Source organism: Acinonyx jubatus, chromosome B3 (genome assembly GCF_027475565.1).
Source record: "Acinonyx jubatus isolate Ajub_Pintada_27869175 chromosome B3, VMU_Ajub_asm_v1.0, whole genome shotgun sequence".
Classification (NCBI taxonomy): domain Eukaryota; kingdom Metazoa; phylum Chordata; class Mammalia; order Carnivora; family Felidae; genus Acinonyx; species Acinonyx jubatus.
The window spans coordinates 21,138,747-21,152,885 of NC_069386.1; the positions used below are offsets into that span (position 1 = coordinate 21,138,747).

At 40.1% G+C, this 14,139-nt stretch overlaps 1 protein-coding gene across 1 annotated transcript in view; it reads right to left on the bottom strand.

The window, feature by feature from the left end:
* Positions 1–14,139, bottom strand: part of TRPM1 (transient receptor potential cation channel subfamily M member 1) — a 95,026-nt gene that overhangs the window by 24,941 nt on the left and 55,946 nt on the right. Inside the window, exons 18-23 of the mRNA XM_027067886.2 lie at positions 12,365–12,593; positions 7,630–7,752; positions 7,299–7,430; positions 5,175–5,303; positions 3,237–3,488; positions 1,931–2,105 (exon numbers count right to left, since the gene is read on the bottom strand). Coding sequence (XP_026923687.1) covers positions 1,931–2,105; positions 3,237–3,488; positions 5,175–5,303; positions 7,299–7,430; positions 7,630–7,752; positions 12,365–12,593 — 1,040 coding nt within the window. The remainder of the gene's footprint in view (positions 1–1,930; positions 2,106–3,236; positions 3,489–5,174; positions 5,304–7,298; positions 7,431–7,629; positions 7,753–12,364; positions 12,594–14,139) is intronic.

Below are 14,139 nucleotides of genomic sequence, written 5' to 3' on the forward strand. Positions count from 1 at the left end.
TAATCTCACTTGTACATGAACTTTGGAAATAATTTTGTTATGAGGAAGGAGGTACGATGCCCTCTACCCTCAAATTTGTTAATCAACAGTTCTGGTATCATTTTGGAAAATCATCCTTTCTCTGCTCATTCAAAATGCCACTTTGATCCTATGGGACCTATGTCCTGAACTAAAAAATAGAATGACTGCAAAAGTGATCAGTGAAGTAATTGCCATAAATTTATCGTCTACCTACTTTTTACTTACTTACAGTTTAAAAGAGTATTAACATCAGAAAACAAGAGGAATATTTAAGACCAGCGTAAGGCTATCAGTAATTATCTTAGGAAGAGACTGATGAATACACACATTTCATGAACTAGAGTCATCAATTCTGTGTAAACTTACGATTAATTTCCATGGCGTAGACTATATAGCGATTGGAAGCAGGATTTTATTTATTTTTTAGTTGTGACAGGAAGGGAGGAAAGAAAATGAGATGACAATTGAGAGAAAAGTAAAACACATGATTAGCAACTTAAGAACAGTTTTGGTGTCAACAAATGCAAAGTATTCAAGCTTGGGAATTATAGATTCATGCTTGGAAACAGTGGTCTATTTAGAGGAAATTATACACATTATTAATACTAGGAAATATATATATATATTTCATGAACATTGATTTTACCATATGTTATAAAGCAATAAGAAGCTCACTAGTTAAAAAATACTGTGAAAAAGATATGAGGCTACTGGCAGATGATCATTTTAATCAACTGGTTAACCAATCAGGCGTTCTCTATATCCCAATTCACATACCTCATAAGCACAAAGAAATGCAAAATTATTATGCAATAATCAGATCAAGAATCAAAAACCTACATTTAATGAAAATATACTCATTTGCCTCTTTATCTTCTCATTAACAAATTTAATAATAAAAAATTAAAAATATTACAATTTATGTCTGGATCATATGTTTACCTAAGCAAATATTCTTTGGAAACCAAATTAGATTTTTACATTCTGGTTTACCAAGCTACAGACACATTCAATATCTCGCATTGACTTTGAGATACTTGTCATGATAATGTGTTTGGAGTTATGTTCTGAAAGCTAGGTAGAAGGCATTGTATGAACTAGTTATCAGTCTAACCCAGTGGCAGACGATGTTTTGACAACTGTGTGTTTCATACAAGTGGAGGATATTCAAAACCTATCCCCAAGAAGCAGAACACTGGAAATAGCAGTCTGATGCTTTGTGACAGAGTACAACATGCAAATGAAAATATGGGGGCAAACACAAGAACAGGTCTGAAGAACCTACCACACAAGAGATACCATGATCTATCAACTCAGCCTGGGGAGGGGCTGGGGCCTGCACCACCCAGAAATCCATACAGGATTATGGCTTATTTCCTCTGCTAACATCCTGATTATTTTTAATCATAATAATAACAATAACAATTAACAACAAAATTTGAACTGCATAAGTGAAGAGGAAATTGATAGCCACATGGAAAATGGCCTTTGGAGAAGAGGCTTGAAGAAGAGGATGACACAAGACACCAGTCACCTTGTCATGCTCGCTATCTCATTCTCTTGGAACAATATTACTAGCTCTGCCTTGGAGTAGAAAGAAATTTACGTTGAAGAAATATTAGGATATTGGCACTGGTGCTGCATTCATGTGATAAGATATTCACCAGGTCCAGCTAAAGTGATCAGACTCAAAATTCTGGTTAACGGTTTTTAGAAGAGAAGAAATGACTAATGTCTCAAAAATCTACATTTCATATTCTGCCCTTACTCCTTCATAAAATGATTTGATGCTCATGGCAGAATAAAAAGTAATTTATTTCCAAATTAACACATGCTCTTCCATTAATTTGGAACTGATCATCTGCCTCAGAAGCAGGGAAGAGAATCTTACTATGAATTCTATTCTTACGGTCTATCTGGTCTGCAAACACCTCTCCATAGATCATCCAGTAGGGCATGTAGAAGATGTTTCGGGCCAGTCTCCAAGAAGGCTCCTCATCTGGGTGCAAAATGGCTTGACGGGCTACTCCAAAACTCATCAGCACAACCAGCATGATGACCACAAAATACAGCATGTCAATCATCTGAGTAGAGAAAACATGTGTCTTGACTCATGGGCCGGGTTCACCTGGTTCATTGTAATGCTCTCCCCAAAGACTTCATGAGTGCTTAATTAGGAAGAAGAGTCTCTTTCTCTTCTCTCCATCTGAGCCATGGGCTCCTAGTTTTTATACACCATGCAATACATACATCTTATTCTAGAACATTGACTCCCTCATTTGTTCTCACTCTTTCTTCTCCTCTACTGTTGCCCATAAACAAATAGTCCTCTCATAACTGCGAGTGCAAATGAAGAAAGGGAAGAATTATGGGGGAAACATGGGAATTTGTAAGGGAAACTAAGGAGTCAGAGGAGATATCTAAGAAAACAAGATAATGAATTGAGAATACAGAATGATATTTATTCATTCATTACACAAATGCTGAGTGGTTACAGTGAGCAGTGCTCTGTTTACTGTGGATACCGAACTGGTATAATTCCTAATTTTGGACATCTCTGAAGATGAGGGCCCTTGCCAGGATAAGCTAAATCATATATCCTTTTACTCAAAGCCACATGCACTATAAAGTGTTATTTGTAAATTTAAGATACTTCCTTTCTTCTGGGTCTGGTCCTAACACTGAAGCTGTTTTAGGTGATGTAAGGATGATATGCTGACTCATTTTTTTTCCATATAGTATGGCCTATTCTGGAAGAAATGTTGCCATGGACTTGGCCTAATCACATGAATTACCCTCAGACCAGAGTACATGGGCTGAAGATTGGAATACAGGTTGTGGAGTGACCCTGGGCCCTATTTGTCTCTGGCTTTTACCACATGTTATCAACTAGATTATTGCTATATATATAAACATATATATACACACACACACATGCAGTATTAGTATGTACATAGATACAGTTTATATGTATATATATATATATATATATATATATATACGCATACCTCTGTATAAAGCAGTATGTACTGTATGTATATACCATATTAATGTGTAGGAAAACTATGTATCTTAAAGCAAAAAACATTTCCTGTAAGAAACTAATTGCAAAGGAAAGACCAAATGAAATCTGACAAAGCCACACCCAAGGCTTGGTCTCAGGTTCTAACCACAACCACAGCATCTCTAGTTACTAACGGGATGTCAGTACTAACCATCTTTCCAATCATCATCACGTAAGGCCCCAGATACTTGTTGACACCAAAGATGTCCAGGACACGGATGTACCAGAAGATGATATCCACACAGTAGATCACTCGACCATAGCCCATGTATGGCTGCTTTTGTAGGCGAAGGATTGCTCCAATCATGAACATGGAAATGGCCACAAGATCCGTGATGTTCCAGTACTCTTGAAGCCAAACTTTTATTTTCTGGCTGAGTTTTCCTGGTTCTGACATGAGGATCTGAAAACAAAGAACAATGAAGAAGGAATGCTGTGTTGGAAGCCGCATCTCAGAATCTTGGAAAGATAGGACTGGTGGAACATTCCAGGGCATCTGTTCCCATTTCCTGGTGAAGACCTCTACACACTAATCTTCTCAGGCATTGAAAGATATCTCGAAAGGGAAATTCCATGGAATCTTCTATATTCCTAGATGCAGTGTTTCACAAACTCTCAGGAAATGCCTTCTAAATTATGTTCTTCTGGCTGTAATTAAAACAGCTGCCTCTTGATTTCTTTTTAATACTCTGGATATGTGCCCATCAGCCCACGTTCCTGAGTTAGTCCAGGAGGAAAAGTCTAGAGGGGAGACACACCCGTGTGGGCTCACAAAAGGGTAATCCACCTGGTGGAGATGGCAGAATCGGGCTAGGAGATGTTTGCCACAATTCTTTTGCAACGTAGATAGGAGAAGTCGGGAGGAAATTAAATGATTTTCCTGCTTAAGATATCACCCTTTAAAAATCACCACTGATTAAAAAATCACTATTTCCTCAGAGTAAAACTGAAAATATTGAAAAACCAGCCTGCACAGGTGTACACACAGTGAGCCCCATGGACCCTGCAGTGGGAGGCGGGGTGCTGTGCCATGTGGTACCCCTTTAGTTATGGAGACTGGGTAGGTCCTGGGGACCCCATGAGTGGGATGGGGTGGTGGCTATTTTTTGGCCAACACAGAAGGGATTCACTAATTTAAAAGCTCATCCATACTGGCTGAGGGCTACCCTCTTTCTGTAACTGGAGGAAATCATAGCACATGGCTGATACTCAGCAAGATCATGGTGGCACTAAGGGATGGTATTGCAGGCCACTTGGGAAATCCCACTTGTAACATCTTCAGAGTTTGATGAAGCTCAGCTAGAAAAGAAAGCGCAGTAGCAAAGGAGATGGGCTGTAAAATGTTGGATTTGGCACTTTTTTCTTTCTCAGGCTCTTGTTAAACTGATAGCATCAAACTCTCTCTGTTGTGGTGAAGTTGCCAGTAATATTTTTTTCAGTGAGAAAGGGTTAATAATAATTGCAAAACAATAGTACTGGTTTTACGTCAGGTGGAAAAAGAATGTGAATCCTTCTTTGTGCTTTTTCAGATCAAATTCATATTTTCTTGGATATCAGCTTTCCCTTTACAAGCTAATGTAGTGAATTAAAACTTGTGGATGATGTTAGAAAATTACCTGGCCCTATTTCCCCTCCTGAGAGCCCTTCCTTAATAAGAAGGAAGAATCCCCATTGGAGGTGGTAGAGGGAGCCCGGGCATGATTCTGAGTCCTAAATTGTAGGAAAACTATCATCTCGTGTCTCTCTCTGTTTCTAGGTTCAGTTCCCAGAAAACATCAGTTGTGGAAATTGGTTTATCTCAGGTATCTGGCAGCATTTACTGTTGCTTTTATAGGCACTGAGACTATGTTTTTTGCTACTAAACATTTATTTTGCCTTGTGTTTTGATTTGCAAATTCAGATTCAGTTGGAAGCAGAAGACAGAAATCTTAAGCAAAAGAATAGAATACATTTGGGATTGTGATGCCTCAAGAGAGGAAAAAGGTCCCATGGCACTTGTGATTTTCATGAAGTGCTTTTGCAATAAGAAGCTATATCGGAATTAAAGTCAGTGGTTAGTGGGGCTGGGACGGGCCTTTGGAGTAATCACCTCTCGTATTTTCTCTAATGCCAGGCTCACGATGTAGGAGATGACAATCCACTCCTGGAGACAAGGCCAGCGGTCCATCCGCACCAGGATGACATAGTTGAATAGCAGGAGGTAACCCAAGTATGATATCTGAAGGGCAGAACAACAGTTAGCTGTGTTTGGGGAGATAACACATGCTGGAAACACACTTTGAAATCCTGTTTTCAGGTTGACAGCTCTTCAAGAACAAATTTTCGTTTCCAGCTGGACTGACTCACCTAGAGGAACTTTCCGTTCACATCACCAGTGCAGATAAACTTTGAGGCAGGTCGGGAGGCATTTTATACTTTAGGATCGTATGGGCACTGGCATTTCATCTTCTAAATGAAGATGTATTTGTGGCTACTATCACCCTCATGGGGGAATTACGGAGCTGCTCAAAATTATGAGAAATGAGAAAATTTTAATATTTCACTCATGTGACTTCTACATTCCTGGAAATTGGAAAATGTTACTTTCTCTCCCTGCCTTGCAAATTTCCCTCTTGAATCTTTTCACTGTTAGTGGATGTGGGAGGTTAGAAGGGAGGGGGTGAGAGCTGTCTGCCCTGATGCACAGAGCTGCCTCGAGTCCCCACAATTAGGACTCACATATCTGTGGTTTGCTGTGGCCACGGCAAGCTTCCTATCTTTGTGGCAAGAAAAGATGCCGAGTTTGGAGGTATATGAGAGTGAGGTATCAGGTGGGAAGGAGGTGGTCTGAGGTTGATTCACTGTGGAGCTGATGAATCTTCACCTCTGGAGCCTCATTGGCACAGGCCTCTTCAGGAGTTATGGGGGTAAGGAGGGAGTGTTCTAGCAATTGTGCATCTGTGATTCGGCAGTTTTTATTTTTTAAGATTCACCCCCACCCCTCCCAATTGCATAAGCTTTACCAGTAATACAGTAAAATCCCTCGAATCCATGATTTATTCCTTGCAGAGGAATCAGAATTCTCCAAATTGGGCCATGTTGGAATCCCTGGGAAGCTATAAAACATGTCACACCCTCCCACCGGGCCAGAGCTAGCAGTCCGAGGGGCAGGGTGACACTGGGGGTCTTCTACATAGGGTGTGGCCCCACCCGATGCTGAACTCTCCTGAAGTCCAGGCCAGTGCTCAGCTGGTTCTTACCAGAGCAGATGGGCAGCAGTGGCTCTGCCACCACACCAGGTGTGGCTACCAAAAGGTTGGGTGTCCAGGTGCATAGTTGATCTGGATCCACATGCAGCCTTCCTCTTGCCCACTGCTTACCCCCCTGCCAATTGCTTCATTCATAGATTTGGACCCAGCTCCTCACCTCCCATCGCCTGTCCCTGCCTAGTCTCAAATGGAGCCACAGTGCCAGGGCCTGCCTGGCAGAGGCTGAAGCTTGGTGCTTGGGGTTTCATGAGTAGTCTTGTCCCAACCTTCCCAGACTGCAAGGTTGTGGGAGCCTTTGTGTGCCTCCTGGGACCTCCCACAGCTGGGAGCCTTCCCATCTGCCCATCTGCGGATGTCCCAGCATGAATGTGTAAGACTGAGTCTTCTCTGGTTATAGATGGCCACACTGTTGGAGATGCCAAGACAGTGGCCACCAAAGGCAGCTGGAGGAGAGTGTGAAGCCAGACTGTGGTCAATTTGGTGTGCATTTCAGAGTGTAGAGGCCTTGATTTGTTCCCCTGGTCTAGGAGTTTATGACCTGGGTTCAACCACATTCCTTTAGTGGCCCCTCTAGTTTTATGAAAAAAATGGTTAACTGTGAGTTTGCTCTTTAAATCACCAATAATCTGTGTCCGTTTAAAAATAAAGCTATAGTTCCCTAAGTTTGTATTACTGAGAGCATTAAAAAAATCCTTCATCTTAAGCAAATAAGACTATTTTGCATTATGAAATGGTGTATTTGGGGCTAGGATGGCCACATTCCTACATGCATGTAAAATATAGAACAAGATATCCAGATACAATTTTAGGTGAAGATCTGAATTAGTCCCAGTTTTGTTTTCATAATTCATTTTAATTTGGTGAATTTTAAAACATTTTTAAAAGCCTTTGACATGTTTCTTGATTCTAACAATCCTGCATATTCAAAACACGTTAGATGGCCAATGCGAAGGAGGAAGCCTTACTGTGTAAAACCAGAACTTGACAATGGGAGCGTTATAGAATTCACAGATCTTTGTTCCAATGGGAATGCTTCTTTGCTTTTTGTGCTCATTCTCCTCATCGCCCTTTCTTGAACCAGTGTCTGCATTGGCATCCTGGAAAACAGAGAACAGCACACAGCAAGCAGGTTGCTAAATGGGAAATGCACAGTATTTAACAGATATTTTTTTTTAAAATAAAGAAGTATACAAATTTCCCCAATTACTATGGTTTCTAAATTCATGGTAAGAGAAATCTCAACAATTTTGAGAATGAAAGTCAATTGATACTGTTATGGTCAAGGGTATCACTGACCACATTTTCCTCTTCTTTTTCTTTGCCATCTTCATTTTCCTTGGATGTCTGATATGAGAAGTCATCATATGTGCGAAATTCCAAAAACAAGATGGTAGGGGGAAGAAGAATCCCCATTATAACCTATATAGGATGATAAAAAAGATTTTTTTTAATTTTTAGATTTCTAAGCTATGGCAATTCTAGAAAATTTTCCTAGTATATATAAAAATTTTAAATTATGACCTTCAGCACCACTCAACAAATTGATTTGTCCTAAAACAGGTTTATCTCTGCTCTGATGGTCTGTGGCTTATTCTGTTTGATACACTGAATAAAAGTTGGTAGAGTTGCAACTGAAAACTGTAAGTACTTTCATCACATTATTTTAGATAGACAGCGAGCAGTATTGTGTGGAATTGTGTCTTAAAAGCAAAGAGCTTATATTGAGTTTCAAAGCGGGTAAATCTTTAAATTAAAATATAATAAATGAGAACAAATAAACAAAATATAGTAATACTGATAGTGAAGTAGATAAAAAATATTTTATGTAGAAATAACTGATGTGTATCTCCAATATTATTTTTAAATAATAAAAATTATTATAATAGTATATTATCATTATATTATTAAATAAAAGTATTATATGATTAAATAATAAAATATTATAGTATATCATTAAACAATTAACTATTATAATATTGTAATATTAAACAATAACTATTATTTATATTTATAAATTATATATTTATTAAATATATATTTATATATGAATATTAATGTTATATTAAATAATACATTTTTTAATTTTAAAAAATGTTTATTTTAGAGAGAGAGAGAGAGAGAGAGAGACTGAGAGTGAGAGAGAGAGGGAGACAGAATCTGAAGCAGGCTCCAGGCTCTGAGCCTGTCAGCACAGAGCCCAATGTGGGTCTCAAACTCATTAACCGTGAGATCATGACCTCAGCTGAAGTCGAACACTTAACCAACTGAGCCACCCAGGTGCCCCCTCAGTGATACATTGTTAAGGATACCACAAAAGGGCTACTTCTACCGTACATTAAAAGTTATATTATAAAAAATCAGTAATTAAGATAGTAGGGTGTAGGTGCATGAATAGACCAAACAAAGAAATAGAATAGAACGTCTCTTTTGGCCAGTGGAAGCCTCTTCGAGTGGGCTCCTCTGTCCCCCGTTCTTACCCTACTGATCTTTGATAGCTTCTTTGCCATCTGGTATGTCAAGATGTTCTAGGCTTATCTTGGAATTTTCTTGCTCCAGATCTGGAACGAATCATTTCTCCAAGAAGTTCTGGCCCCAGTTAGTGGGAAATGGTATTGCAAGACTACAATCTGGGCACTGGAGATGTTCACTGCTTTTCAGTAGGTCATTGTGTCCAGGCTTTTCATTGCTCAGAGATGGAATGAGTTTGTACTGATGCTTCCGTTTAAACACTATAGGCTTTTCATTTACCCCTTTCTAGACCATAGCTGTGTTTCCTTTTGCTACACACTGAATCCTAGTTCTAAAGGACAGACATGATAGAATTAAAATACCCCTCGTTATTCAGTTGCTTTATAGTTTCAGAATAACAATGTTAATACTACTGCTATTGATTATGATTACTGAAGAGTTACTTTTTTTTTTTTTGCATAGGTGTTTCAATTCTCTCCTCTTTTTTAAAAAGGTTGTATTATATCTATATTATCAGAACACATAGCCATTGCATACTATACTCTCGCCCTCTTAACCCTCCCCTAGTCTCAGCACTATATGTAAATATATATCTGAGGCTTACCATTAGTCCTTATACTGATGCCTCTTTGGTTACTGTGGTTCTTGGAAGCTCATTACCTAATAGAGTCTTTAGAAAGGGCTCATAAGAACAATATTTCCTGGGGTCCTTGCCTGTTGGTAATGGTTTGTGTATACCTTTTATATTTAATAGTCACTTTTGTTGGATATAAAATCCTGGTCTGTCATTTTCCTTCTGGGAGTATCTTTATATGACACACTCCAATTTTTTCTCTGACACAAGTGGTTGCTGCTGGAAGTCTGATTATAATCTAATTTTCTTTCCCTTATAAGTAACTTTCACTTTGGTTGTTGTTGTGTTTGCCTGGATGCCCAGGGAGTTTTTTCTTTTTCATTAAGATCCAGTAATTTAAAAATGTGTGTTGATGTTGGTTGTTCTGGGTTGATATATGTGTCTAGAAAGTGTTTTTTTTCAATATGTAATTTCATATCATTTGTCCTCAAGAAGTATTTTTGAATCATATTTTGAGATAATCACTTTTAACTATTTCTGATTTTAGTTTTTTTAATAACTTCATATTTTTAACAACATGAGTGACGTTTTATATTGCTATTTCTTTGTTAGTTTAAGTACTACCTATTAACATCCTATTTTTTTAATGTTTATTTATTTCTGAGAGAGAGAGAGAGTGCACAAGCAGGGGAGGGGCTGAAAGAGAGGGGGACAGAAGATCTGAAGTGGGTTCTGCACTGACAGCAGAAATCCCAATGCGGGGCTTGAACTTGGGAACTGCAAGATCGTGACTTGAGCCCAAGTTGGATGCTTAACTGACTGAGCCACGTAGGTGCCCTGACATATTATTTTAGACAAGACTTGATCTCGTTTCATCTATTCCTCTGCTCCCATTTTTAATAGCCACATGAATGTTTTCAGTTCCTACAAGGTTATCTTTGTAACTTTATATCATGAACTGAAATCTTTTTCTCTTGTTTCAACAACTTTTGATAGTCTCGATTCCCCACATTATAATATGGGATATTATCCTTCTCACCACCCTCCCTTCCTCCTTCTACCACCCAGTTTTTCCCAGCTGTGCCTTTGATTCTTGTATTTTCTTTTTTAAAAAAATTTTTTAACATTTATTTTTGAGAGAGCGAGACACAGCACAAGTCGGGGAGGGGCAGAGAGAGAGAGAGACACAGAATCTGAAGCAGGCTCCAGGCTCCAAGCTGTGAGCACAGAGCCCCATGTGGGGTCATAGACTGCGAGATCATGACCTGAACCGAAGTCAGATGCCTAACTGACCGAACCACCCAGGTGCCCCTGTATTTTCTTTTTTAAAAAAATGTTTATTTATTTATTCTGAGAGAGAGCGAGTGGGGAAGGGGCAAAGAGAGGGCAAGAGAGAGAATCCCAAGCAGGCTCTGCACTGTCAGCCCAGAGCCTGATGCTGGGCTTGATCCCACAAACCATGAGATCATGACCTGAACTGAAACCAAGAGTTAGACGCTCAACTGACTGAGCCACCTAGGTAGGTGTCTGCTTTTTGTATTTTATACTTGGTGGCATTTGTATTCTGTTTAAGGAATCATATTCGAGTCTTCAGTGCTTTGTCTATGGGACTATTCCAAAAACTGAAAAACCAATAAAAAGCATTTCCATTTTTATTACTATATAAATATTGTTTATTGTGTGGCCATATGGCAATTTTAATGCTGAATTCTGGTACCACTAAAGGATCATGTTCTTGATATCAGAGGTCAAATGGTCTTTTTTTACACACTACCAGTTGCTCAAAATCATTCTGAGTTTTAATTTGAATCGTAACTGAGCCTTAACTTTTGTGTGCATTTTTGTTTTACTTGAAATCTGATCCCCCTTCTATGTTCTCGTTAAAGATTTTCTTGTTAAGAAACTGTTCTTGTTTCCTTGACCTTTATCCCTGACACTTGTAGCCTCTTGGTCATTCCATCTATTTATTGGACTCATTTCTGTTCTTCTTGATTCCTTCCTTCTTGTATCTCACTGACTTCTTATACTCATTTAATCTGACAGACTTTTAATCCCACTGCTCAGTTTTCATATGAGGGCAAAGCATAACATTCATATTATTAAGAAATGAAATGCCTTTTATTTTCCAGAACCACACTACACAATATAACATAAGATGTCTTTTCTTTACTCTCATGGCAATCCCATGAGATTGGCATAATACTGCCATGAGGGAGCTGGATTATTTGAAGATTAGAATCTTTTCTTACCTACTAGTTAACAGTACTAAACAGCAGAGCTAAGATTTGATCACAATACAATTTGTACCGACTACAGCCTTTCAAACCCTACTATAACTTCATATTCTCTTATAAACCCCATATAATGAAATGTTGCCAATTAAAATAATATCACATAATTTCAGGGGCTCCTGGGTGGCTTAGTTGGTTAAGTGTCCGATTCGGCTCAGGTCATGATCTCACGGTTCGTGAGTTTGAGCCCCACATCGGCTCTGTGCTGATAGCTCAGAGCCTGGAGCCTGCTTAAGATTCTGTGTCTCCTTCTTTCTCTGCCCCTCTCCTTCTAATGTTCTGTCTCTCTCAAAAATAAAAAATAAACATTAAAAATATATATAATCACACAGTTTCAGAGTTGTAACAGGATCTATACAAACAGAGTTCAGGTGCCTGATTTAATGGCAGGAAGATGGCCTGTCCTGGGATGTGGTTAGTTAGGGTGAACTCCAATCTCTGTGAGCCAGGCACACCAGTTAGGTCTGGCATTAGGCCACCTGGGTTCAGGGCCTGGACCCACACCTCACCAGCTCAGATCCTAGGCAAGTCAACCTTGAAGCTTCAGGTTTTTCATCTGTAAGGCAAGCATCTCCCTCATGGGGCTGTTCAGAGGAATAAATGAAATAATCCACAGGAATGCCTGGCTCTGCAAGGTGCAGAGTAAGAGCTCACACAGGTGTCACTTGTTACCACTATGACAATAAGCCATACGTACTTTTAGGCCGGGGTTTTTCCTCATTCGCAGCCTTCCCATCCACATGTCTGTCAGCAGCATCTGGCTGCAGGTGTGAGCGATGAAGTCCCGGTGTTTGGCCGCCACTGCCAGCTTGAGGCAGGTGGAGTTGCTCCAGTTCTTCAGCTCATAGGTCAGCAGTTTCATGGCGATCTGCTCATCGTGCTTATAGGACTGGTCTAACAACTCCACGGCAAGCTGGCCGAAGTCTCTGAAGGGAAGGGAGCACAGTCAGAGCTGACGCTGCAGTGGCTACACACACTGTGAGAGAGACATATCCACAGACACATCATGGAGCCCAGGACACAGAATCCTTGATTTCCAATCCTCTGCATACCCCAGAAGCTCCCAGGGTATGTTGCCAGGTGGGAATGGCTGGGGCCGGGGCTCTGTGCTCAGTTGTGTTGGGGGGCTGACTGCTCTTGCTGCAAATGGAGTTTAGATTGACCCCAAATCTGCCTCTCAGTCCTCAGGCACTCAGAGACGAGAAGACAAAGTTCTCTTCCCTCAAGTCTTCACAGAACAGGGATGCAGACAGAAAGGACAGCAAAGCTCTATGGCAATAGAGGTCAGAATAAGGACTACCCTTTGTGGAGGGTACAGGAAAGGGGACACCAGGAATACTGGCAGGTCTGGGTAAGGTCCCGTTTCTTCATCTAGGTGCTGGTCATCCTGGGGTGTTCTGTTTGTGAACGGTCATCAAGCCATACATTTGTACATGTGCCTTTCCCTGCCTGTGTGCAATACTTCAGTAACACAATGGTCACAAGAAAATTCAACGTTCCTAGGGCTATGATAGAGACAAGTTCTAGTTGTCATGGGGGCCTAGAGCAGTGAGGGCCTAGTGGTTGGAGATGGAGGAGGGGGAAGTAATGGGAGCCAAGTTGGGGGAGAGGAGGAGAGGATGGCAAGTTGAATTATAAACATAAACTTTATTCCATTTTCTACATGGCCCTCATTCAAACATTCAATGACTGTTGTAAACATTCCCTGTACCTTCAACATTTTTCATGGAATGTGGTTAAGATGAAGTCCCAGAATGATCACCCCTCTCTGTTTTTGTTTCTTTATTTTCTGTAAGATTTTATTCCAGTTATGAGCTGAGGGATGTAGATAGGAGGAATTCTGTGTGGAGGAATGGCCTTGTCTGTTCCCTGAAGAGGAATGCTCTCTGGCCTCAGGTCCCACAGGCTGTGAGGTGACACATTACCATGACAATCCTCCAAGAAGCAGAGGGATGGTATTTACCAACCCACTGAGATGGGAACATCTCCCATTTTTTAGATAGGCTTGAATTCCCAATGTTTAGAAGTCAACTAGTGACTTTAGAAATCATTGAGTCCAAAATAAAAGCAGTGTGCTTCAGAAAACAAAGATGCTGGATGTTGGCAGAGTTGCTTGGTTACGCCCCAAGCTCATGAGTCTATAAAGTTGTGCTGGGACTTCTGGTTTTTAGTTCTGCATGGTAGGGGCTTGGAAGTCACCATTCTGTGCTAACATTAAGCACAAAGTTAGACAAACTGAAAATCAACAACTCTTCTAAATTCATCAGAGAATTGAGGTCACAGGGCAAACTGCTGCTCCCATAACTGTAGAGATAGACCAGCAGATATAGAGACTCATGACATACCAGAGCAGAAACCTCTGGAACCAGAGCTGGGGCAGGAAAACTCAAACTGTAACTGATAAATTGTTGGAGGCTCTGTGAGGACAAGTCTGAGACTTAATAACTCCAGGGGAGGGGCCCAGTCTTAGGG